This window comes from Rhinolophus ferrumequinum, chromosome 13, assembly GCF_004115265.2.
Source record: "Rhinolophus ferrumequinum isolate MPI-CBG mRhiFer1 chromosome 13, mRhiFer1_v1.p, whole genome shotgun sequence".
In the NCBI taxonomy this organism is placed as follows: Eukaryota; Metazoa; Chordata; class Mammalia; order Chiroptera; family Rhinolophidae; genus Rhinolophus; species Rhinolophus ferrumequinum.
Window position 1 is genome coordinate 35,472,125 of NC_046296.1, and position 27,821 is coordinate 35,499,945.

Genomic DNA, 27,821 nt, shown 5'->3' on the forward strand with positions numbered 1-27,821 from the left:
CAGTTCATCGGCATGTTGGAGTACTATGCAGCTATTAAAGAAATAGTGAATATATTCATGCATTGCTATGTAGAGGTCTCAAAAATGTTTTAAGAGTGTGGTAATATATGCCCATTTATTTAATGAAGGAAGTGAAAATGTAGAATATATGTGTGTGTGTGTGTGTGTGTGGGTGGGTGTCTATATATAAAAAATATCAATATATAATTATATAGTTTTGAAAATAAAGAATAACTCCCCCAAAATAATTAAATATTCTAAGAGAGGGAAATAGGTTGATGGAGTCAGGAAAACCAAAAACAGATTTCACAGAAAACACTTTGTTTCATACATTTTATTTAGAACTATGTAAATGTTTTACATAATTATAAGAAAAATCTAAATTCTAACAGTCGTTTCTAAGACCAAAGGAAAAACAAAGCTAGCAATGCATCAAGTTGGTGTCTAAATCACATAATGAAAAATTATAACTGACAATTAAAGATAGTAATTTGATGATTAATTCCTAGAGGAATAAGGCATATAAAAACTATAAAATAAATCTTATGGTATTTTCTGTAATCATATTTTAGTAATAATAATATTAGTATTCTGAAATCAAGTTATATATGTAAGAGAAGAGATGTATTTATAAATTAAAGACATTAAGTAAAACCTATCTTAAATTCTTACATTTTACCTGGAGATACTTATATAGATTCATAGCATGTTTCTCTTGTGTAAAAACAAAAACACCTCTAACTCTGTCCAGTGAATCAGTTTAGAAACTGATTAACATAATACTAACAGCATCTCTAGCACCAACATTGTTGTGTGTAAGTAACATTTCACATTAAAAGGATACCGGGCTTCTTAGGTTAATGGCTGATCCAGGCCTGGGGCAGGAAGGCAGAAAATGTACAAATGAGGCAGGGAAATCTGGTTATAACAGAAAACAATAAAGTTATCAGACTATTACTGTTAGATCAAACAGATTTAGGAGGCAGTTTGAAGAGACTCCTTTTACTGGATAAAAGTGAGACATTGACTAATATTCTAATAATAAAATAAGCGGATTGAAACATAGCAAACCTCTTAAGATCTATCAGTTAATAATACTATAAAATTCTCACTGGTCACTATATCAGTCATTCATTACCAATAATCTTGTGAAGTAAACCACCCCAAAACTCCATGGTTTAAGCCAAAATCCAGGATTCTTCCTCAGGGTCTGAGGTCTCCTGGAGGTCAGCTGCTCTAGTTGGGTTTGCCTGGGCTTGATTCCAAGCAGCAGAAGGGGTCCAGTTCCCGCCTGCATTTTTGTTATCTTCCTTGGGTCAGGAGCAAATATGTTCCTCTTGTGATAATGACAGAAGGCCAGAAAGAAAGCCAAACCAAACAAGCACATGTCAAGCTGTTTATTGCTTCATGGCTGCTAACATGCCTTTAGCCAAAGTCTCATGACTGATCCCGAAGTAAAGAAAGGGAAGCACACTCTGCTCCTACTAAAAATGAATTTAAAAGTAACAGCGAGGATGTAGACACAGATAGGATGGAGAATTAATGTCAATAATTTACTCTCCCACAGTCACTTATGGGACCTTTTCTAGAGAACCAATTAAGATTCTAAAATCTCAATAAATAAGAAGATATCCTTAAAAATATGTATTCTGCCTTTCCAATACAAACTATACATCAAGATATCCAAAGAGTTGATGGCGAATGTATTTCTTCATCTAATAAATGAAGAAAGAATGATAAAATTAGAATATCACCATTCTTGAATACTCTAGAATTAGAATATTGCCATTCCTTTACCTGTAATGAAATAACATACTGGCTATCACTATTGCTTGTTAAACATATTACATATGAAGATTGTGGAGCAAGGAAACTCAAAAACAATACCAGTGTTCTCAGGAAGTAATTGAGAACCAACCTAAATAGACTGTCAGTAGCCAAAGATGACAAAATTTGAACATCAATTAGCATAATAACAGCCATGGACCAAAATCCATTAAAATATTTAAACGCATGAATCATAAAGATATTGAACACAAACAAAATTCAAGCAAACAAAAATAACACATTGTTGACATTTGGATGGTAGAAATAAAGGCACTATTTTAAACACAGGAAAATAAAGGAAACAGGCATTTGTCCAGCTTTTTCTATATGAACTATGACTCAGGGTAACTAAATAGTTCATAAAATAAAGTTACTCTTTATAGGACTATTTCAGTTAATAAATTAACAAGGATTGAATGAATTAGAATATCACTATTTTATAACCTCTAATTAAATAATAGATTTAAATAATGATCATCAATTCCTAACATTACCCAAAGAAAGACAAACAGCTCTTGAATAAAATGCATAATGTTTTCCATAAAGCAGTATTCCCCAAACCTCCTAACTTCAATCTAATCAAGTCTCTAGATCTCGCCTCTAATTTATATGAGATGTAGGGGACACTGAAGCATGTTACCTTAAACCACGAGATGCAGTTTGTAAACGCCAGAGCGTAGGAAACTGTAATGCAGCAATTTCTCAGAACAAATAAGATTGTCCATGAATTAATAATTGTTGAAGTTGAAGGAAGGGACATAGAGGTTTTAATCATATTTTTGCATGCATCTCAATTTAAATAATAATTGTTTTCTTAAAGTAAACCAGTGTGCATTTTTTGAAAGTGAAGCATGGTTTAAACAGAAAAAGTCAGTCTTATTTTGGGGGTGGAGAGCCCAAGTTATCCTTTAAGCTGTCTGACAAGAGAACCCAAGTAACACTGGCTAGTGGACATTTTCGGAACCACTGATCTTCCCCTCTGAATACTATTCAGAAGGCTACCTAATATCAGTGATATTCAGAAATTAATGATGGCACTAAAATGTGGGCTAGTTTCTATGGCTCAGAAGTTAATCTCTCATCTAGAACAGTAACGAAAATTCCTGGGATAGAAGATTGAACAATTCAAAAAAAAAAAAGAAAAGAATCACTCATGTGTCCATATTTATGCATTAGGCTAAATATGTAAATATGTTTCCTACATGTCTGGTGATCAAATGTCCTAAGTATCTTTATAAATAATTTATGATGATATGTCCTCATAAGTAATTGTTGTATATTTCATAATAAGAAACTTTTGTGAGACAATTAATGAATTGCCACCAATACTTAAGGAAAGTGAGATGGAAATATGGTGACTCTTTTCTGCTGTCATTTATATTCCTTTATCATCCATGAAGGACTGGCATTACGTGACATCGTTTATTTTGTTCCTCAAACTCTTGTGTGCTAGATCTGTCCTCTTATTGTTTTTATGTTGTTAAGCCTCTTCAATAGAGTAATAAGAATTTTAATAGCGCAAAGGCAATGTGCTTCCTGATAAAACTGTGCAAGGACTATTAAGAAATATTTATCAGTGTTCTTGTTGCCTTAACTACAGAGGCTTTTATTTTCAAATGGGACTTTGAGTGGGTGTAATAAGCAGCTGATTTTTCTAGACTTGAATTTCACAGGGAAAGACCTTAGTTCTTGGATTTGTGACTTTGGATTAATGGTATTTATTGACTTTGATTATGCTTTTTAACTGAAGATAGTGGGAAGCTTTGGCATTAGAAAGTCTGTTAAATGTATTCAATTGTATGTGTGAAGTCAACTAGTAAATCATAAATCTTTAATTTGGAAGAGATAGGGATTGAGGGCACAGTCAAAGTTTAGGAAGATGGATGGAGAGAGAGAGAGAGAGGGAGGGAGGGAGGGAGGGACGGACGGAGGGAAAGAGGGAGGGAGGGAGAGAGAGAGAGAGAGAACAGTGCAGAGAATCAGTGATATGGAGGGAAGGAGGGGTGATATGGAGCCTATGAATAGATACGTGAACAGAAGTGCGCCTCTGTGTCATCCATGGATGACAGTGCACTCATGGAACTTGTTGTCTTGTGTTGGTTACGTAGGCCAAAATTTAAATGTTTTAGTTTCAGGAAGGAAAGTAATAAGTAATTGATGCTGGTAATACAAAAATTGAGAACAAGCCCTTTCTGTACTTTCTGGTAGGTACATTTCTAGAGCAGGAGTGCTGTTATATATACAGCCAGATGATTACTAGTCTGGCTCTGTATGTTAGCTCTCATGCCCATAAGGACACTTATGGACATAGGCTATAACATAAACCAGAAACTCCCCAGAAAAAGCACCAGAGAGAAATCCAAACTACAATTTTTGCTCAGCCACTACTCTTGTTATTAGTCGTGCTATTTCATTATTTTGCTGTTTATAACATAGGGAAGAGTAGTCATATGTTCCTCTGCATTTGGAGGCTAATTGGGAAATGAGAGAGCTCCTTGGAAGACGGGCTCGTCCCACCAAATTACTACACCAAAACCTTATATATAGTACATATACTGGGGATGCCAAAAAATGTACACATTTTAGGAGATGTTACCTATGTATTACTTTTCAAAGTTGAATTAAGTACAGTAGCAATGTATAGCATGACATTCGCTCAAAAGATGGCATTGATCAAATGAATGCTAGCGTCATTCATTGTATTACAATTTGAAAACAGTTTTTTCCTTTCTTAAAATGTGTCTATATTTTTTTGGCACCCTCTGTATATATCACAAACAGAAGGATTATCACCCAGTGGTACTCAGGTTTAGGATACAACAGAATTTTATGGGGCGGGGGTGAAAGTTAAAAATTCAATTTCTGGGCTTCTTTCTTATAAAATTCCAATCCATTTCACTATTGGACTGGCCCAGGAATCTGAATTTTATTGAACAGCCAAGGTGATTTCAATATGTGTAGTTCCTGGAACATGATTATCATAAACACTAATAAGCTGACACGATATGAAAAGAGGTAAAAATTAGAAAACCTACATTAATTTTTCATGAGATTATAAAAAAAAAATAATGCTCTCATTGTAAGAATCTGTAGGTTTATTTATAAGCATATGGACCTATTACACATTGTATAATTTATTGAATGTAATTCTTACTCAGTTATAATATTTTTAAATGTAAAATAGTTGACATGATAAATTTCCCACGAGGTAAATAAAATTAAAGTCTCAATCACCTAAGCATAGCATTCACCAATTCTTGTCATTTTTAGCATATCAAATATATTCTAATCTAAATTTCCAAACTGCATAATCTAATAAAAGTCACTTGCTGTGAAAGTCCCATGAAAACTTAAAGAGATATAAAAATGCCAAGTCTTTTTAAATTTTTTTTGGCATTGTTTTGAATAGAACCAGGCGCAGTCTCTGGCCATTTTTTTTTACCACATAGTTCCCGTTAGCACACTTTCCTCTGCCAACAGATACAAGCAATAGTGAATAGCTGTCAGTCTACCCAACTGTTTTTCCAAGAATAGTTCTCGGACAACAGGCAACAGAATCACTTAGTATTTGTTATAAAATACAGATTCCTAGACCCTCCCTTACACATATTCACCCAGAATCTGGTTCAAGACGGGTGCATGATGATCATGGATATCTGTAAGTAAATAATGTTCAGTTTTAGAGTTTGAGATGCTCTGCATAAAGATGTTAAATCCTCTCATGAAGTACAACTGAGAGGGAAAAAATTAGGTAGCTTGAATTTCCACTGTATTTTCTGAAACTGTTAACATCTTTCAATAGTGTCAAAGGAAAGCCTCCGATGCAGGACCAAGGCTGGGGTAAGCTGAATGAGGCACTTGCCTTGGGTGTAAAAATTCAGGGGTGATTACATGATAGAAAATAAATAATAAAAGCAGGATACAATGCTGTGTCAAGCCACACTGAAACTGAAGTAAAATAATACTTAAATAAATTAAAATTCCATAGTATTTACATTTTCATTTTTTTGTTCACCATGGATATTTTGGGATTGATTTTATTTTTTAATAGTACACTAAAATATTGTTCATCTTGATAACTGAGTTTTTCAGGGCCCCACCCCCTTAATTTTTGGACCAAAGACAAATATCTCACCCTAGTTCTGGCTCTACTTCTCGGCGCTGTGCTGAATGAAGTTGCCCCAGTTATTTTAAAGTATATGGACATCCAAACATGATAAGTTTTTTCCCTCCATTACATCTCCTGGGTAAATATGTTTCTGCTTACAGGTAGTACCAATCATGTACACCAAAATAATCAGGTCTGTTATGTTTTCCTAAAATAAACTTACATTTTCCGAGATTAAGTGCCCTAATATATTTGATTTGGTTAATATATTTTTTAAAATTAACTAGCTAATGTACTAAAAATGAAACGAGGTAGGGAGGAGGATGCGTAAAGAAAAAAATCATACTGAACTGGAATGCCTGTGTCCAGGTTTGGGAATAAAGTGAAAAATACTGTGTTGATTAAATAATAGTTTTCCTCAAAGACTAATACTTTATTTTTTGGTTATTATTTTGTTCTATTTTATTGTTATTATTATATTTTTTTATGAAAGAGTTTCTCTAAAGAAAATACTTTTGAAGTCCCATGACCAAAAAGAAACCCAAGCCAAGTATTTGATTGCTTACTAAGTACTTGTTGTGACATGTTATTCATAGAAGCAGATTTTGTCATACTGGTTCTTTCACTATTGCAGAGTTTCACTATTGTCTTCATTAGACTAAAACAGCTTGTTTAAAACCTACACATTGCAGGGCTCTTTTGAAAATTGTTCAAACCTGGCATAGATTTGAGAAATAAAAAATAATAAGAAATCTGAAATATAAACTTAATGTTAGCCTTTTGGTCACAGTTAAAGGAGCCAGGGTTTGGTTAATTGTGGAAGTGGAAAAGTGGACCGATGACAGCAAAACATGTTGGTGATAATTTCTTAAAAGGCTTCAAAAGAAAAAGAGCAAATGTAGATGAACACAATTACCACTGGAGATGTTCACCAATATGTTAATAGAGAGTATCTCTGGAAACATGACTCAGGTGCTTTTAATGTCCCGTAACGTGCATTGTTTAATTCTTTTTCTATGAGATTGTTTTGCCTGTATACAAAATATCCTCATAGTTGTCACTTTCAAAAATGCATTCACATCCTAATGTTAGTGGGGAAGTTTTGGGGTTGGGACCTAAAGGGTATTTTTATTTTATTTTTATTTTTTGTATTTTTTGTATTATAAGGATTATGAGGCCCTGAATTGCATCAGTTTTATATAGTAGAATTTTCAAACACATTGCACATTGAAATTGATACTTTATTAAAGTGGTTATATTATTGTCCTATACAATGGTGGAGAATAGAGCAGGAAGACTATTTGAGGTCATTTTAACTTCACAGTTCTTTATTTGAAACGCTTTTTCAAAAAATGAAAGAGTACTACAGTAAACTTTCAAGACTTTTGCTGGTTCCATTAAGTTGCTGCATGAATGGGGTTCTCCAACCCAATTCCAACATGGAGGACGAGTTCCCCCGACACCAACAAACAATTATTGAACATAAATAGGGTATCAAAGAATTCAATGCAATTTTGACATTATTTACCTGGAAGCAGAATCAGATTCCCCAGGTTAAGAGCCCTCGCTCACCTTCAACACACACACACACACACACACACACACACACACACACACACTTCAGAGGCCAGCTTAAGCCCAGGCCCTATGCTTATGTTTAACTGGCTACACATTGGAGGGTCCAACCATCCTCTTCATGAGTTCAACTAATTTGTTAGAATGGCTCACAAAACTGGGGAAAACCCATTTACTCACGAGATTACCAATTTTTTTTTTTTTTTTTACAAAGGATATTAAAAGATGAATCAACAGGCAGATGAAGAGATACAAAGGGCAAGTTCTGGAGCCAAGGAGCTTCTGTCCTTGTGGAGTTTGGGCCCAGCATGGTGGCACTTGGAAGTGTTTTGTTTCCCCAGTGTGAAATCTCTCTGAAGTTGAAAGACCAAAGAACTGTCCTCCAAAGTTTTTATAGAAGCTCCATTACATATTCATGATTGGTTAAGTCACTCAGTTGAACTCAATCTCCAGGGCTTCTCCCCTCCTTGGAGGTCAGTGGATGGTGGGACGGAAAGTTCCAAAGCTCTAGTCATCCAGTTGGGTCTCCTGGCAACCAGCCCCCACTATGGGGTGTGGTCCTAAAGTCACCTTCTTCACAAAACCACAGATGCCTCGATTACTCTCCCAATTAGGAAGGTCCTAGGGTTTGAGAAGCTGTGAGCCAGGGATTATGGATGAAGACCAAATATCTTATAAAACACAGTATTGCAGTCAACCCCCTGGACTTTGGACATGGATCCCTCACAGCAAAACAATTACATAAGTCAGAAGATGCTGGCACATTCCTGGAATTTCATTCAGTCATTAATAATTATCCAGTCCATCATCTTATCATATGAAACTGTCTCTCAGGGAGAGGACACTGAGGTTTTCAGTTTTCCAACTGATCTTGTCAGGTTCCAAAAGCAGGAGTAGTATCCGTAAGACATGGCTTCGCCCTTTCAGGTATCTAGTATAATTGAGCTAACAGATAATATCATCTCTTGCTCTGAACCTCTTTTGCGGTGTTAATGTTAAGTTGGATTTCTCTCATTACATAGTTCATTTACATGTTCCTGTACCCTCAGCTATTATTTTTCCTTCTGTCCATTTATACCACAAATTTTCCACCTTTGGAAGGGACTTTCGGTTTGGCCACTGCGTGGGTCTAGATTGCTGGTGGCAATGCTGGTCTAGCAAGTGCCTCCCCGTCAGTCCCCTTCTGTCCCGTAGGGTAAAGTTACATAGGTGCAGAACTGATGGGCTCTCTCTACCAACAGGCCATATAGCTGCTTTCACCATTAGCTCCAGTGTTACTGATGGGATGAAGGCATATCCTGCCCCATCAGACCCTTAGAAATTCCGACATAAAGGTTAAAAACAGCCACAGTTTCTTGCTTAGGAATGATCCCTGCTTCCAGCCCGTGTAGTTATAGTCCTGGTCCAATGACGACTGCATCAAGTAGGAGAAAAAAAACAGGTTGAGGTGATGTGAGAAAGAAACTTTACAAGCCCCTTGCCCAACTTCTCTTCCCCAGCTCCACCAGAAAAACAGACAAATCTGCCTAGCAGGAGCAGTCCTTTACCGCCACACTCATGAAGGCATGTAAGCGAGACGTTCATGGCTTTCTCTCCCCCCATTTTAGATAACCAATGTTATAATTGCCTGTCCTAATTCACGATCAAAGTATGACTCTGAGGAGGATATCTATCTGCCCGTTGTTGAACATTATGGGCTACAACGTATATTACTTGGTCTGAAGAAATGATGCTCTGCCATCCTAACTGATGCACTTTCTGTCTTTCGTTCTGGTTCTTTTAAAGCACTATTTGCATGTATCCTCAGGTAAGAAAAAGTGTAGCCACAGTCAGTGTCTATTCCTGTCAAAACCATCTGTAGCCCTCCACCCACCCCAACAGCTGCCAGTATCAGTCGCACTTGTCAGTTCTGTCCATGGCCTTCCCCCCAGGGAATCTGCCATGTGCCCATCTGCAGTCTCTACGTCTCTTGTTAGCAGAGAGAACAGTTCTTACTGGCATTTTGTGCCTCGAAGGGTCCAAGAGGACTAGGTCTAGATTCAGCCCCTCTCTGCATTGCTGCAATACCCCAACATGTCCTCCTTTCACGGACCCAGGTGGCCATCTCAGTCAACTACAAGGCTATACTTGCTTGCTAATTCCAGTCACCTTCCAAACCAGGAGGGGATTTCTGATGGGCACTGACAGGTTCTACTTTAATGCACCCCTCAAATTCTCATAGTGTTACAGGAAAAGAGGGTTCTTGGCTTCACATAGGAAAAAATTCAAACATGAGCCGATGTAGAGTTTAAAATAAAAGTAAGTTTATGTAGCAGAAAGTAAGTAAGAAAACAAAGACCACCCCATAGACAGACTGGGGGGCTCTAATTGTTAGTGGAAAAGAGACCTCCTCCATCCCCTGACTAGGGTTTGTATGTGTTTTCTGCTCCCATGAAAATTCATTGGTATGGGGGGAAAGGCGGACAGAGGAACAATGGTAAGTTTATCTTTATCTTCTGTAAGATGCAAGAAGTGTAGGGGCAGGTTTGTTTTTAACTCTTGTAAAGCACAACCTGTGTTTCTTTTGTGTGGACTTAGCTACAGTGATGGTCCTAATGGAATCTCCAGTCTTTGGAGAATTTGCTCTGTGACTGATTAATGTCCACTTGAGTTCTATGTCTTAGAGCCCGTAGGCAGCAGGCTTGGAATCCAACCTCAGATCCTTCTTCTGCAAAATTAGTCCTCGTGCCACTTGTCTATATTAACAGTGTTGTACCCCATACAGGCATCCTGTTAACAGGGCGGGTTTTATTCTCCTCCTGTCTGATCCCATACCCAGGACATTGGCCACTGCCGATGACTTAGTAAAAACCCAAACATAGGGGTTTCTATCATTTTTCAATTTGTTCCTCGCTGCTGGGAAAACAGCATGGAATTCTGCCCACCAGCTGATGTGATTTTAGCTTCTTCGATCAGACTGGTGGCCTTCCAAATAGGATTTTGTCCATTTACCAGGGAACTGCCATTCACAAGCCAAGTAGCTCTTTGTTGGTCAGTTGAGGGCATTTTATAGGGCAGCTCCTCACACACTTTCAAGGTCAGTCCTAGGGGAAAAGAGGCTCCTGCTCATGAATATCTCCTCCCTGCATTTCCCAGGCAGCAGGATGCTGTATAAACTAGGTCCATGTGATTATGGAATTCTCTGGTCACTATTGGAGCATTCTTCTGACATCCCCTAAGACATCGTGGGTGTTTCAGGTTTCAAGAGCATTTTATGTCCTTCAGTCTCAGAGGTAGCCTTAGTTAATAAAGTCAGATAGCAAGGGAGTAAATGCCCCTCAAATAGAAATTCTCTTGTCTAAAGTCTCAGCAGTTATTGCTAGGAGGTGCTCACAGACTCTTGCCAAAAGCCCCAGTCTGTGCTCACCCAAGGCTATGGCACAGAGTCCGCTTCCGCCAGCACTCGGCTTCAATGCTACAATGTGTGGGCTCAGCAAGTCTTCCCGGTTCCCATTTAGCATGTGCAATTAATATTGCTTGAAGAGCAAATTTGCACGCCTTCTGTTTTACAATACTAGATAGGGGAAATGTTCCCCAATCAGATACAATTTCTATCCCCATAATACAATCAGGTAAAACAAATGTACCCATTACACATAATGCTTATTGGCATGTTCTAATTCTCCTACAAACTTTTACCTTAATTTCATCAACTCCTATGTTCCCAATTGCAGCCTCTAGGAGGACTTCATTCACAGGTTTTCATTTTATAAATACTAGGAAGACGAAGTGTTCCCACGATATTTATTCCCCTAAAATATTCAGGTCAAGTTGATACCTCTTCTTTGCATAAAGCCTGCTGAAATAGTACAACTTTCATAATCCTATTAGCCGTTACATTTTTATGTTCTTTCAATCTAATTGTAGCACTAGTCAGGAATTCACAATGGGCCTTAGCACAGTTCCTGGGACTCCTATTTCAAGGAGTGCTGGAAACTTCTCCACACCCTGCCTGTTTTAGCTACTCTAGAGAGGGGTGGGGCCATGGGATCCTGATTCTTGTGTAAATCTGCATCTCTATTAATTGGCCTAAACACTGCCCCAAGCTATGGTTGGTTAGGTTTCTTATCATAATTTTTGACATCAGGCTTTTAAAATTTCTCCAGACTAGCTCTTCCAGCAGACTTCTTTGGGGCCCTTTAATGTTGAGGTAATAACAGGAGATTTTTCTGGACTGCCCAACCTTAGGTAGTACTGTATTAAAATGTTTGTTTTCACTTCATCAATGTTCATTTTATTTGTTTAATTTCCTAATAACCACCTAAAGATTGCCACCCTCTCGGACAAGTGTTATAACTCTTCCCTTTCACTTAAGTACTTAAATGTTGTTGGTATCAGTAAGAACCGTATGGGAAAGGTGAGACAGCAAATTCGATAAGGCTTCTGGAACTGTTGTTCAGTTTTGCAGCAGTAAGATTACGTAAGTTGTCCATGCAACAGGGGCTCCCTTAATCACGTCATTCACGATCACCTGGGTAACAGGCATATTCAGGGGCTGAATATCCTGTTCATCATAAAGTCAGTCCACATACTTGTGTACCAACCACATCAGCTGCTTCATCTAGAATGTTCCGTTTAACATCTATGGGGGGGAGTTTTCCTCTTCTCTGGAAAAACACACTTTATAGTGCCTTTTATCCAGGGCACTAGGTCTGCTGTTCCCTTGGAAAAAACGTGTGTATGTATCATGTATAGCCATCCCGTGATAGTTCAATAGTGAGCCTCAGGTCCTGCATCAACCCAACAAGCTTTTCCACTTTGCAGCATTCAAAACAAAAGGCACAACCCCAAACTGATTACCCTTACAATGCATTTTAGTAGAGGTTCTTCAGGATCCTGGTAATACCAATCCACAGAATGAGCCAGTTCTTCTTTCACATTATACCCTCTGGTTTCAGTCAGTTCTTGAATTTGCCCTCCCCCTACATTGACTACTTTTTTTTTGTGACCAGACGTCTTAGAGGTACTTTCTGTTGCCCCTGCATAATTTGTCTCTTTCTAGATGGCTGTAAGGCTAATGGCCGAAGCTCAGGCTGACCCAAATCTGCACTTGGTTCAGCATTAGGGCCTGACCCAGAACTTTCTTTTATTTTCTTTTTGGCTATTATAGATAATAATAATAATCAGGGGGTTGTATATTTAGCACTCTTCTTATTATTTTACATTTCCTTATATAGCCAATGAGCCAACTCCTTGGGCGTTGAGTCTACCACCATTTCTAAATTCCATGTGCCATTTTAGCTGCAGTAACTGATCATAGCACAGCTGCAGTTTCCTACCATGGGTGAACAGGTAGTCACCCAGGAATCAAAGATTTCCTCATCCCCCACCTGTAATCCTTCCTTTTCAAAAAACACATGTTTCCATGAGCCAGAGCCATTTTAGCAAATCTCACTTCACTGACACCAACTGAATGGGGCTCCTGGACCCAGTGTCAATGCTGAGGTAAGGGTTTCCCCCCACACCAACAAACAATTCTTGGTGTCCGAGAATTCAAGTCAATTCTGACACTATTCGAGGATAGCATCAGATTTCACAGGTTAAGAGCTCAGCCCTACAAGACCGTCCCCCATCCCCACACACACTTCAGATTCTAACCCAAAGCCCAGGCTTTATGCTTCTGACTAGCAGTTTGGAGGTTCTAATGACCCCCTGCTGGGGTTCAATTAAATTGCTAGAACAATTCACAGAACTCAGGAAAATGATAACAAAAACTAAGTTTTATAACAAAAGCCTAGTTCATTTCAGCAAAATAAATTTTAAAAGTTCTAGCAATTCCTTAATATTTAGGGATAGGAATTTTTCCTTTGTCTCAAGCCTTTTTGGCAATTTAAGAAGGGAACATTAGAACTCTTATTTATATCCGATGTTCACTTATATTAGTCTTTCATTTTAAATATTTTCTAGCCATTCTCTCTTTTACCTATTTATTAAACAAATATTGACAGTGTACCTACCACATGGCAGACACTGTGTGAGATCCTTAGGAAAACAGAGGCAAACAAGCCAGACAAAATAACTCTCCTCAGGAAACAAATGCTATAGGTTTGAATCAGTTGCCTTGCAAGAAAATGCCAAGAAGTAGAACATTTCAAAATGTCCTGTCCATAACTCTGGACATAGTCTTTTTAGAATCTCTCTATCTTAGAGATAATATTTACAAAGACATTTAAATTTTTATGGTGAGCATTCCCTAGATTATTTTGAGGAATAAAGCAATACAAAATGGGATAATGCATGCTCTTAGTACTCAATTGATGAAGAATACTTTTTGAATAAAGTCCAATGTACTTATTATCATGATAACGTCATATAATAAGTTTATTTTGATGTTGAAGTCAAATGCATTTATGATTTGTACTTTACAGGAAATAGTTCTATGTACCTTCACCTAGGTATACAATAATTTACATGTTGGGCTATTATGGTTCATTTGCATGCTTTAGAATATTTGAAAATTTACAAAACATAATGAAAATGCAAACATGACTGTTTGCACATGGGATTAATTTGCAGGTAGAAGATGAAATTCGGCATAAAGCTTTCTATTCCATGAGTAAATCCAGTCTATACTCTGTGCCTACTAAATGAAGAAGAAGGCCTTGATATGAACAGACTTGTCTTGGCATCTTTCCAAAAGTGTAGTTTACAAATTCCCTCCCTTGACATGCCATGAATTTTCTTTAATGATACAGGGAATGGACGTCTTTGAGGTTTCACTTCCGGTAATGATAAAATGGTTAATGTAAACTAACTGCCCCACCAAGAACAACTAGAAAAATCCTCAAAAAGTTTATAAACCTCGGAACACAACAAAGGCAGCCAAGAGTTGCTGGGCAATGAGTTCAATATTCTATTATTTTATCTTGATGAAGGTTACGTGGGTGTGTTCTCTTTTGAAATTCCTCAAGCTCTAAATTTATGTTTTCTATATTGTATCATGTCATATATTAAATACGTTTATTTTTAAAGTACTGCTGATACTATATCACTGGCAAACTACGATATTTGTTTTTCGTGTCCGAATAGCCTGTCCAAGCCCTATGTATACCTAAAATGTACTGAGATATATTCAACTGGGCCATGTATTCTTGCTTTCTCTATCATGGTATTTTTTTCTCTCCCTATTTTCAATTTCTTAAAAATTAAAGAAGACTCCAGAATAATAATTTTATGTTACATTTTATAGCTTTCTGTGTTTGAAAACTAATGTAGCAAAATGGTCTAGTAAACAAGAATATGGACTTTAGTCTTAGACAGATCTGGTCCTCACTTCATCCAGAAGCAATCCTTGAGTTTGGGGGCAATTAACATCTCTAAGCCATATTTTGTTGAGGCGAGGGATAAGGAGGGTGAGTGAGAAAGAACGAGAGAGGGGAATGAATAAATGTCTACTTCTCAAGGTTGTTATATGGATTAAAGTTTTGTATATATATATATGTATATAACTATATATAAAACAATATATATATAAAATATACATGTAAAACTATATATATATACGTATATGTAGCATATATATGTACACATATATATATATATACATATATATATATATTTATAGTTATCTAGCAAACTGCCTTGCATGAAAGTTTTTTCCATACTGACATTTTCTCAATCTTTCTATCATGTATATTGTATTACTTTCCTAGAGCTGTCATGACAAATCACAAACTAGGTGGTTTAAAACAACATACGTTTATTTTCTCACAATTCAAGAGGCTAGAAGTCTGAAATAAAAATATCACCAGGGTCAGTCCTTTCTTGAGACTCAAAGAGAAAATGTGTTCCATGTTTCTCTCAGATCTTCTGGTGGTTGCCAGTCTTCTTTGGTATTCCACGGTTTATAGCTACATCACTCCAATGTCTTTGTCTTTACGTGGCTGCCTTCCTTGTTTCTCCTCTGTCTTCAGATCTCTCTTTCTTCCTCTAAGTACAATAGTCTTTGGATGTAGGCCCACCCTAATCCAGTGTGACCTTGTCTTAACTTGATTACATCTGCAAAGATTTCCAAATAAGGTCACATTCATAGATACTGGAGGTGAGAATTTCAACATGTCTTTTTGGGGGGGCACAATTCAATCCACAAAATATATCACACAGGCATTAAACTAGGAGAAGCTAAGAGGTTTGCCTACAGTGTCAAACAATGCTAATATTAAAGCTAGAACTAAAAAACATGTTACCTAGAATTCAGTGTTTCCTTTAACATACCCAGCTACTTACAAAACCATCTTCGTGATACCAAAGGTAAACTTTTAAACTTGAGTGTATCTATTTATCTACTCTATATCCTTGGTTTGATTTAGGTCATGTAAATAAATCTTTTGAAATGTTGAACTCGAAGAAAAATAATACATGAGTGTGAGTTGGTATGTGAACACAAATGTGAAGGTGACAAAATGGCAGCCCCTGTGCCATTTCCAACCAACAAAGTTTGTATTGTCCTGCACAGTGTTGTTGTTGTGGAAGTGATTAGTTTTTAATGAGTTAAGATTTTAAAAACCAGAAGATAATATATAAAATTACAGATTTGCAGATGCTCTTGACAAATTGTATGATCTGACAACACTGGAGCCACCTGACCACAAGCTGCTGGAGTTGAGGAGTGGATGCCCTTTTGAGAGAAGTATGCAATTTTCAGCTGGCCACAGAGTCAACCAATCATTGTTTCCCCAGTTCAGTTTACCTTACTCATGTATGTCACATGCCAGACTTTCTGTGTCATTTCTATCTGTTCTCCTTGATCTGCAGAAAATTAATTTGCATAGTACTGACCTACAGTCCCATTCAATGAGATGTCTAGATCAAGTGAACAAATATAATTTAGGGTTTAGTTTATCTCCTTGTATTATTATTTTTCCTTCTGCAAGAGCAAAGCTCTTGTAAAAATAAAACTCCTGTCAAAAGCCTAAGATTATTTTTTGTAGAAAAAATTATGTATTATTATTATAATTTGTGAAGTTCCAATGATGTATATTTAATATCTACCATTGTCTTTACTGTTAACCTATTTATCTCTGTGTGTGTATTTATGATACATATTTAAATAATTTTATATGTATAATTAAATGAAAAACAATATTAAGCAGATACAGCAGAGGGGGGAAACTGGATATAAAAGGTAAGCATGAAAATACAAGGAGAAAGCCCAGAAAGAACAACGAGGCTTAAAACCTCGTTGGGCAGTAGTTTGAAAGTGATAGGAGTGGGAAACAAACAACAAAAAAAAATAAAAACAGAGGATGTGTTTAAAAAGCTAACTACCAAATATTTCAATATGCCACAACAGCGAATTGATTCCACAGGTTTTTAGGGGCAGAATTAGGCTGAAATGAAACAAAGATACAATAAGGCTCTGAATCTCACTGGCATCTATAACTTCTATAACCCTCTCGATCTTCCTTCAGAAACCACAGTAAGGGAAATTAAACAGGATTGGTTAAATTAAACAAACAACTGGTTGCAGGGACCCAATGAAAATGAATGTAACACAGTTTCTAATGAATGATGAAATTATTTTCCTTGAGCCTGACAGTTGAGAATGGAAGGGGTTGACTTTCGGTGAGATTTGGGGGAGAGATAGTAAAGAGACAAAGTTCGAGTACGGGAAGGAAAATAAGTTCTGACAGAGGATAACGAAGACAAGCTCAACTGTGCGACGAATCACCGAGAGAAATGAACCCCCAGGCAGGGGCTTCTCACAAACTTAGTTAGGAGCTGCTATTCTTCTTCAGAAAGATTTGTCATCATTGTGGGGAAAGGACGGGTGGGAGAAGGCATAGCACAACATACCCAGGTGTTGGTGCTGTCCTAGATATTAAAACACTGCCCATCAAACACACCACAGGGTTCCCACATTGACACCTCTTTAGCAGGTGCATTTTTTAGAACTTAACTTCTTCTCAAGCACCTATCCATGTACTTTCTCTACTGTAGATTGATTCCTTAATAATTACCTTTAATGATTGGTAGCCATTTAAAAGATCTCATATTCTATATTTGGATTACTGAAAAATTATGTAATCATGTGAACGTATCCTAATTTCACTATGCTGAAGATTGTTTCCAAAAGTACAAAAGCTTTTAACATACGGAGTTTGCTTATTTCTCCTAAAAGTGACTTAATAGACTTCATGGGAAATACGTGGATTTTTCTGTATGTAAATTACAGTATGTTTATTCTAGTCTGTAGCTGAATACAAAGGTCTAGACCTCATTGCATCTCCGTGCATTTGAAACTTCTTTTAGTTGTGCTGAAAATGAGGTTTAAATAGAAGCATGTTCAATAACAATTCATTGACTTGTGTAACTAGAAAGCTCATATGTGTTTATATAAAGGAAACCAGCTAGAGACATTTAATCACAAAACAGAGAATAAGAGTTATATTTATTATTAAAATAAATAACTTGTTAACTAAACAATAGCATTCCAATTATGCAACAATGATACTGTAATTGGTTAGAGGAATTCACTATTAATCTAAAATTTAGTTGAGAATGTCATGTAATCTAATCTCTCCCATTATTACAGTAGAAAAACTGGCTTCATTTTGATCACTTGAATCACAGCAAAATGGAAAATCTCCTCAGAGTGATAAATCTTATTGCTCTTTTGTTTACCATCTTTAGTGGAAGATATTTAATGCATAGCAACTCATAGTTTCCCTCATCATTATCATTATTCTTCTTAAATTACTTATATTAGTACAGTTAAAGCTCCCTTCCAATTTGGTATCTATCTTGGAATTCATGGTACCTCGAAGCCTCCCGTTTGCTTTAATGTTAATTGGGAAAGTAGGTGTTTACACTGATTTCCTCATGTTAAAGCACAAGCTATGATTGCAGCAATAAACCCAGAGTCTTTCTGTATTCATTTATCCATCAAAAAATTCTTACTACTTAGTTTCGTTTATTTTTAGTGTGGAGTGAGTTTCCATGTTAGAATGCTCATTAATATTTAATACCTTATGGAAATATATTTGTTTATGGTGATCATGCATTTCTATTTTCATTGTTGCAAAATGTTTACCAGTTTATGTCGTGAGGTATTATTTATGTTTCCATATTTGGGTTGTCAGAAATTCTCCCAATCAGACATAATCATAAACAACTACCTTGATTTCATAATTATCTCATTTGTCTGAGTGGTAGCAAGGGGCAGGAGTTAAAATCCTTCACACTTTACTGTAGCCTAAAATTGGTAGATTCCCTAAGGTTCCGAGAGGAATTCATCCTAGCTTACTCCTTTCTAGAAAAATACTAAGTTGTTCTGATAAATGTTAAATTGCCTCAAATTCAGATCTACAGGAATCATTTTATAATACATTTTACCCACAAACAAACAAAATGACGGTAATATTAAGACACCTCGCCTGCTTTTATTAAGATAGTGTATGTAGCATTTCCTCATTAAAGAATAACATTGCAACATTCCAAAGTTGACTGTTTAGTTTTCTGGATTCCTCTTGCTGAAACTCTTAGAAAGAAAAAAGGAATTAACATTTGTCAGCATGTGCACTGTGCTAGCAGTGTGCTAGGTGCATTGGACCATATGATGAGAGGCAGTGTAGCAAGGTGGTTGAGATCACAGTCTTGAGTTTGTATCCTTCCCTTGCACATATATTTGCAAGTGTGACCTTGACTGTCTTAGTTAATTTCTCTATGCTTCATTTTTCTCTTTGGTAGAATGAGGGTATCCTATAATCTACCTCATACGGTTGCTGTGAGGGATAAACTAAGTTAATGTAAGAAAAGCACTTGGATCTCTGTTTGGCGTGGAGTAGGCACTCAACATTACAAAGTGGCATTCTCTTCATCAAATCTTATAAAACGAGATACCATTATCCTCCATGTAACTGATGAGGAAACTAGCACTAAGAGAGTCAAAGCAATTTATGTGGAAACAACATAGGAAATCATAACTTTAAAATAAAGAGCTTTTGTCACTAAATTATATTTTTATATATTTTTTTCATTCTAAGCACATATTGATAGCTTTCCCTCTGCATATTTACTTCAAAGAGAGAGAGAGAGAGAGAGAGAGAGAATATCTTGTGGCTCTCCCATGTTCCTTAGGCTAGATACAGTAGTTACTTTAAATCTGATAACTGCAAGGGGAGTAATGCAACACATAATCTAGTCCCTCCATTTAGTTAGTTTGTGTGTGTGTGTGTGTGTGTGTGTGTGTGTGTGTGTGTTTGTATAAAGCGTTGGCACAGAGGACTTGTTTTAAAACTTAAACATGAAGAATGAGAATGTTAGCATATCTTTGAATCAGAAAAACACAGAAGACAGCCCAAGGAAACCCATGATCCAGTGGAAACACTGTGTAACCCCAGATAATATTAAAATTCACAAAGGCAAAATTAAATAAACTAGATAATTGTTCAGGTCATGTGCCCTAGAGGCAATTCATATGTTTTTTAGGAGTCTTGGTAAAAGGCATGGCTTTGACTCTTTTGACTCTTTAGAGAGCCTCTAGAAATCTGCCAACACCATGAGATTCACTGATGAACATACCCGCAGTATCTTAAGGGCATCATGGAACCCACTTAGGTTTAATCTTTAAAAATGGGCTGTGCAGCTATTCACAAAAACCAAGACATGGAAACAACTCAACTACCCATTGGTAGATGACTGGATTAAGAAACTGTGGTACATTTATACAATGGAGTATTACTTGGACATAAAGAATAATGAAATCTTACCATTTGCAAAGATATGGATGGACCTAGAGAACATTATGCTAAGTGAAATAAGTCAGATGGAGAAAGAAAAATACCATATGATCTCACTTATATGTGGAATGAAAAGAACTGAATAAATGAGCAAACTAAACAGAAACAGTCTTAGAGGTATAGAGGAAAAACTGATGATTGCTAGTTGGGAGGGGGGTGGGGATGAAGGAGAAGGTGAGGGGATTAGAAAGCACAAATTGGTATTCACAATATTGCCACGGGGATATGAAAGATAGTTTGGGAAATATAATCAGTAACGTTGTAAAGATTTTGTAGGGTGTCAGATGGGCACTTGTCTTATTAGGGAGACTGCTTCATGGACGGTGTAGATGCCTGACCAAAGCACTGTACACCTGAAGCTGAAGCTGAATAATATGGAATGCCCACTGTAATTTTATACACACACACACACACACACACACACACACACACACAAATCTACCTCACACGGTTACTGTGAGGGATAAACTAAGTTAATGTAAGTAAAGCACTTGGATCTCTGTTTGGCATGGAGTAGGCATTCAACATTACAAATATATATATATATATATATATATATATATATATATATATATATATATATTCACAGGATGTGGAGTACAGCATAGGGAATAGAGTCAATGGAATTGTAACAGCTATGCATGATGTCAGAGAGGTAAATAGATTGAGGGAGGCGGTTATCACTTTGTAAGGGGTGAAATGTCTAACTATTACAGTGTTTTGTACATGTGAAACTAATAAAAAAATGGGCTGTCCATTCCACTTACTTTTGCAATAAGCTTTATCTCTATACTAGACACTTGTGGGCATAGCATATGTGCTATTTACTCTAGAACCTATTGGTAAATGGTAGGAAAAGCATAAAAGCCACTGAATTTTAGTAAACTAGTTTTCGTCCAAGTTCACTTAATTACCTCAAACCGTGCATAAGATATTTTTCTCAGACTTAGCTTTACATTATTTAAAATTTTATTTATGTTTTAAAATCATGTTAACAGTTAACTATTTCATTACATTCTTCAGGAAATCCTGTGGAATAATTTGGCAATCGCTAGTATCCCGATTTTACAGCCAAGGAATCTGGATTTCAGAGAAATGAGTTCCATTAGGTCAAACAGAGGAGACTGAGCTTGGAACTAGTAAAAATAGCTAGTATTTACTCAAGACATTATTTATATTTTATGCCCATTTGTTTATTGAATCTTCACAACAACAAACATGAAGTGAGGGATATTAATATATCCATTTTACAGATGAGGTGACTGAGCATCTTCAGGTTAAGTATCTTACCCAAAGTCACAGCTAATAAGTGGCAGAGATGGAATTCAATCCTGGACAAACTAATTCCAGTTCCCACATATTTAATCACTTGACCACAGTGGCTCTCTGAATGCAATAAAAATAATAAAACTTGTGGTTCATGTCTTCATAGTATTTAGACTCTTACAAAAGTAGTGAAAATATAAATAGGCTTATCATAAGAATAGGTTCTAGTGTTGTTTTTTTTTTTTTTTCTTTTTGGAAGGAAACGAATATTGCATTTGGAATGTATATAACTTCAGTCTTCCTGAGTTTGTCTAGTTCTTGCAGTCTGGCTTTATAAGGCCTACAGGTAGAAAACAGTCTTACCTTACAGCATTTTAGGTTGAAGCTATTAGGTTGGAGGTGTTGAAATAAATATGTCTGCTGTTTCTGCTCTTAAACTAACCCAGGTGAAGAATATAATAGGGTTAAGAATTTAAATGTCCTTAGGACTTAAACTATAATTCAAAGCTGCACACTTTGGCCTCCTCTACCATCTATTCTGCAAACTCCCTTAGAGTTAGCTCCTTTGTCACCCAACCCAGCAATGCCTACTGGGCATATAGTGAAAGGCTGGCAGAGAGTTTCACTCCCTCCAGGTTTTACTAGCTCCAGAAGAAAGGAGGAGACAGAGGGAAGAATTAAACTGGTACAAAACTTGGTTTAGCTCAGGATACCCATGGCAGAGCATGGAGAGCTGGGGCATGACGAGATGCTGCCACAAAATGCACCTTGTCAGAGAGACTTGCGTATGGTCTCCAAGTTAGTTGGCGTGTTAGCCGGATGGGTTCCTCTCACATCTTTTTGGCACAGACGAGGCAGAACGTGAAGGTTTGAACTGATCACTCAGGCCAGGGCCAAGTAAGGTGTGGGGGGCAGGAACGTTGGATCTGAGGGAATGCCAGCGGCTGTGTGACTCTTGCCTGTCCCTGCATTCCTCAAAGAGCTGCAGCTTTTCAAGGGTTCCAAGCAGGAGACCAAAGTGCACAAGTAAAGCCAGAGCTCGTCTTCATCACCGACTCCTTGTTCCCTTTCTTTTGACTGCCCAGCCCTTCCCTGGCACCTTCTTAGGTACCCTTGTCCAATCACGACTAAACCCCGAAGTGAAATCTCCACACAGCTTTCTGTGGGCCTGGGCATGCTCAGTAGGCTACTCGGTTATCTGGTGTCCTCTCTCTCTCTCTCTCTCTCTCTCTCTCTCTCTCTCTCTCTCTCTCTCTCTCTCTCTCTCTCGGAGGGGTGGGTGGTGACAAATTAGAAGCGCTTGAGGCAGGTCTCCGCCCCCTGGATCGGGCTTCCCCTGCAAGGGGATGAAGCAAAGGTAGAAACACCTCGCTCCGCAGCATCCTGACCTGGAGCTGGAGGGGCTGCGCCGCGGACCGACCCCACCAGTATCCCAGCCTGAGGCCCGCGCGCCGCTCTCCATGGTACTGCGGAGAGCTCAGCTCCGCCCTTCTCTTTCAGAAGGACAGCACCCCGCGTCACGTAACCCAGCCTTCTCGGGCTCTACCACCACCTCCTCCTTCCCAGCCCTTTTCCTCTCTTCCTCCTCCTCCTGCTCCCCTCCGTTGCCTGTTCTTCCCTCCCGCACTCCTGGAGACAGACGCTCAAGCCTGACGCCTCTGAAAAGGCAGCGGCAGTCGCCTTATCCACAGCCCTCAGGAAATTCGCTTTGACCGATGCATGCTTCAGTCTCTGGCTCGAGCTAAGGGGAATAACCGGGCAGGTAAAGAAGCTCAATTTGGGTTGGGGGGAGGGGATGGGGCGAGGCAAGCTGGAGAAGGATATCTTTCCCCGTTGTAACTGAGCCAGGATCTGCCACAAATGCACAGGGAAGGATGGGTGGTGGGAGGGTGGAGGAGTACAGATCTTGGTTGTTTTGCATGCAGCTTTTTAAATAGATGGCAAGATGAGATGGTGGAACTGGGGTAGTAACTTAAAGGTTGAATGCAGTGATTTATTAGCAAAAGAAAGAAAACAGGCAAGTTAGAAACAAAAAGCAATAAAATATACGTATATCCACATCTTTCTTCCTCTTCCCCATCAGCCGCATGCTGTGCCTATCTTTAATTTGTGTAGTAGGCTCCAAGAAACTGCACTGGTATCAGAGATGGAGCTTAGAGACTGGGCGGGAAAGCCAGGGAGAATTTTGGGTGTGCACTGGTATTGCCGGACTTTGTAAAAGCCGGGAGGAAAAGATAGGTACTTCTAAAAATTCTCTCCAAATTTTCAGGTTCTTGTTGATTGTATATATTGAACGGTGTTTGGAAAGGTGTCTGTGCATGTGTGTATATGTGTGTGATACCACAAACATACTAATATAAATGCAACTGCAGCTGATGAGCATACTGTATCGATCCTTCCAGTGGCTTGGGAATGAATTTGATTCTAGAAATGAAAGAAAAGATTAATGAGGCTGTTAGTCTGCTTTTGAATTAGAGCGCTTCTTTCTTTGGCTGCAGTAAGGTTTTCAGATCCTTTTATTTCATCCTCTAATTTGCGAACTCGCCAGGTTTTTCCGGCACCTTAAAGAGAATCCTCTTTCTCCATATAAATACAGATCCTCTCACACACAATGAGCTTCCTCTAAGAACTGGGAGAGTCAGTTGATCTCCCCTGTGGTTAAGAATATATATGTGTATTTCCCCCTTCTCTTCCATTCCTTAAGAAAATTGTTATGCATTAGTAGAGGGAAGCTGGAGAGAGAGGTAAAGAAAGGTTTTGTGATTGCTGTAACATTATTTAATAAAATAATCGTCTCCAACCGAGTAACACATAAAAATGGTTTTCAAACAAATGAGCTTGTGGATGGTTTCAAAGCATTATTCTCGATCTTGAAATCCCAGGTTTATTTTGCGAATGACTGAAAATTTGGCAGATTCCTGAGTCCACTTAAAAAAAAAAGAGTATATTGAATAAGATGCTATCTTAGAATGATTTTTAAGTGCACCTTTCTTTGGGCTTGGCACAGGAGTAGACAAGATATGGCTGGTGACTGCTGATGGTGTGGAATGTATCAGCCATAATAAATAAGCAACTGAGATTTTTATTCCCTTTTGATAGTGGGCAGTGTGTGTGTGTGTCTGTGTGTGTGTGTGTGTGTGTGTGTGCGTGCGTGTATGGTGTTGAAAGAGAACCAGTCATCAATTTCATCTGGGGAGGAACTTGAAGTGGGATCCCCTAGCTTGGTGGCTCTCAGCTGACACCTGTAGGGATTGCTCTGTATTGAAGAGAAATGCTCTCCACTACCTCCACGGAGGAGCAGCAGCACAATGCGGTGCCATAAATTACTGCTAGTTTCAGCTTGTAGGGAAAAAAGTGTTAATGGATAGTGAGCTTCTGTGTCCAGGCAATAGTGTGTGTGTGTGTGTGTGTGTGTGTGTGCGCGCGCGCATGTGTGTGTGTGTGTGGTGTTGGGAGGAGGGAAATACATGTGTTTGCTTGACAGGACCAGATGATACAGTTGTGATTTTTTTTTTTTTTTGGTCAAAATGTGAGAGTAATATTTTTAGGTTAAAAAATGACTTAAAAACAACTCACTATTTATGATTTCTGTACCATTTCAAGAGCCTGTCAGATTAGAGTTGAATAAAGACAGGTGATTTAATAGTACAGTGAGTGACTCAAATACCTGATTTTAAATTCTAGCGTCCTGGAGCTATAGCAGCTAAGGTAACACACATGCCAACTGCTGTTCTGACCACACAAATTCTAAGAGCTGACAGCCAGATACGGACTTGAGAGGACTTAAGATCACTACGATGTTAGGCAAAATGTTAAATACTTTATTCATCTGTAGAGGAGCTAATAATAGGGTAACTGAGATATAATGCTGCCAAAAATAGATATGACTCCTGTTAGATATTTTCTCCTGTAACAGATTACCCCTTTAATAAAAAGGAGGAAAATACTTGTTTGAAATTTTAAAAAACACTCCCAAGAAACCAATATTCCTTTTCTTTCTGGCAAACATAAAATGGGAAGAATGATATACATATCCAAGCCTCCAGTTTCCAGTGGACAGTTTGATTAGGTTTGCATTTTATAAAATCAGCTATTAACTGAGATTTGAACAGACTGTATTTTTATTGTACATGTAACCAGTACAGAATATAAGCATAAGTCCTTAAAAGGGCCTTCTCCTCCCCCTTCATTTTTTTTTAAATTTTAACTTTCTCAGAAAAACTATAAGATAACCATAACCAAATCTCTATGAAAATCTGGGAGGGTTACGTATTAACAGTTATAATAAACTACAAGGATGTAATGGATGATTATAAGAATGTGATATTCACTATTAGGAGATACTAGGTCTCATTCGTAGGTCAGGACAAATAAGCTCCTTCCAATAAGGTTAATTCTTGCTTACTAACAACACTGGTTATATATACCTGGTTTCTGAGCTGAATGATGATTTATATGACACTATAAATAACTTCAGAACTTAATTTTTATTTTAATTCTTTGCAGATTTCTGGGTCCTTATTTAAAGGCAAAATAAAACCTAAATGCATCACCAACCCACGACCAATTGATATGCTGGCATTTCAGCTCGGCCTTGCTGAGGTGGAGAAAAATGAAGAGGAGCTGTTGTGATTCCCACATCTAACAGCTGCTGGCTATTTCACAGCTTTTGGGTTTGAACCCCACCATTGGGGAGGGAAAAAGAGAAGTAAAATCCAGCCTGTGAGGCCACGTGCAAGGAATTCTGCTTTGGCTGCAGTGGTGCTGAAGTCCATGATATGACAGAAGAAGCAGGCCTTTGAAACTACTCTGGGGTTGACAAGTGCCCTAAAGAGGCAAGGAACACTTTTCTCCCTTCTGGTTTGGGACACTACATCTGGAGGAGAAACATTTCCGTTCACAAGCCTCCAAGGATTTGGGTTCACTGCTGTTCCTTGTACTTCCCTGAGAAGTGTTTACTTCTTACCTGACTCTAACTGCTTTCCTTTTGCCTGGTACCAGCGATTGTACCTGGCAGATGCTGATATCTGAGGAGTAAAATATCTATTGACACCACCAATGCCCTTGAACTAGTTCATCGGACTCAATGGATGCGTGCTTTCCCTTGACCTCCTGTTGACGCCTTTTCCAGAACGTTGCCTCCAAAGTGTATCCTCCCTTTGGTCTGGAAGTTCTGTGGCTGCCCTGTACCACTGGGGTCTTCATTTGCCAGTTGGAAGGAGACTATAGGGAGAGAGGGAGGGGCGGCTGGAAGAAGAAGAAGAAAAAAAGAGCTAGATACAGGAGGGTGCATCCCTCCCACTCCTGCCCACCCCCTTACCCTACTTACTCTTGGACCCTTATTTCTACATCACGGTGTCCAGGACCGTTTTGACCCTGTCGGCCCCGGCACCCCCCCGCCGCACCCCAGCCCCGAGCATGGGGACGGCGCTTCTCCAGCGCGGGGGCTGCTTTCTCCTGTGCCTCTCGCTGCTGCTCTTGGGCTGCTGGGCAGAGCTGGGCAGCGGGCTGGAGTTCCCGGGCGCCGAGGGCCAGTGGACGCGGTTCCCCAAGTGGAACGCCTGCTGCGAGAGCGAAATGAGCTTCCAGCTGAAGACGCGCAGCGCCCGCGGCCTCGTGCTCTACTTCGACGACGAGGGCTTCTGCGACTTCCTGGAGCTCATCCTGACACGGGGCGGCCGCCTGCAGCTCAGCTTCTCCATCTTCTGCGCCGACCCTGCCACCCTCCTGGCGGACACGCCGGTCAACGATGGTGCCTGGCACACCGTGCGTATCCGCCGCCAGTTCCGCAACACGACGCTCTTCATCGACCAGGTGGAGGCCAAGTGGGTGGAGGTGAAGTCTAAGCGGAGGGACATGACGGTGTTCAGCGGCCTGTTTGTGGGGGGGCTGCCCCCCGAACTGCGCGCCACGGCACTCAAGCTCACGCTGGCCTCAGTGAGGGAGCGAGAGCCCTTCAAAGGGTGGATTCGGGACGTGAGGGTCAATTCCTCCCAGGCCCTGCCCGTGGACAGCGGTGAGGTGAAGCTGGACGACGAGCCGCCCAACAGCGGCGGCGGGAGCCCGTGTGAGGCGGGCGACGAGGGCGAGGGCGGCGTGTGCCTCAACGGAGGCGTGTGCTCCGTGGTGGACGACCAGGCGGTGTGCGACTGCTCGCGGACCGGCTTCCGCGGCAAGGACTGCAGCCAAGGTAAGGCCCGACGGCTGACCCTCCCACCGGGTCCTTGGCCTGGGCAGGGCGACGTGAGGCCGAGCAAAGCAGGCGG

At 39.0% G+C, this 27,821-nt stretch overlaps 1 protein-coding gene across 22 annotated transcripts in view; it reads left to right on the top strand.

Annotated features, from left to right (window-relative positions):
* The first annotated feature begins 5,353 nt into the window (after nt 1-5,353).
* The window catches only part of NRXN1 (neurexin 1), a 1,077,731-nt gene continuing 1,055,263 nt past the window's right edge, over nt 5,354-27,821 (top strand). For 21 of the 22 annotated variants that reach the window (XM_033124534.1, XM_033124537.1, XM_033124546.1 and 18 more), the window contains exons 1-2: nt 22,788-23,317; nt 26,062-27,745. In XM_033124534.1, coding sequence (XP_032980425.1) covers nt 26,974-27,745 — 772 coding nt within the window. In that variant the 5' untranslated portion in view covers nt 22,788-23,317; nt 26,062-26,973. Of the gene's footprint in view, nt 5,486-22,787; nt 23,318-26,061; nt 27,746-27,821 lie in introns of those variants that run through there. The other variant, XM_033124535.1, reaches the window with a different exon arrangement.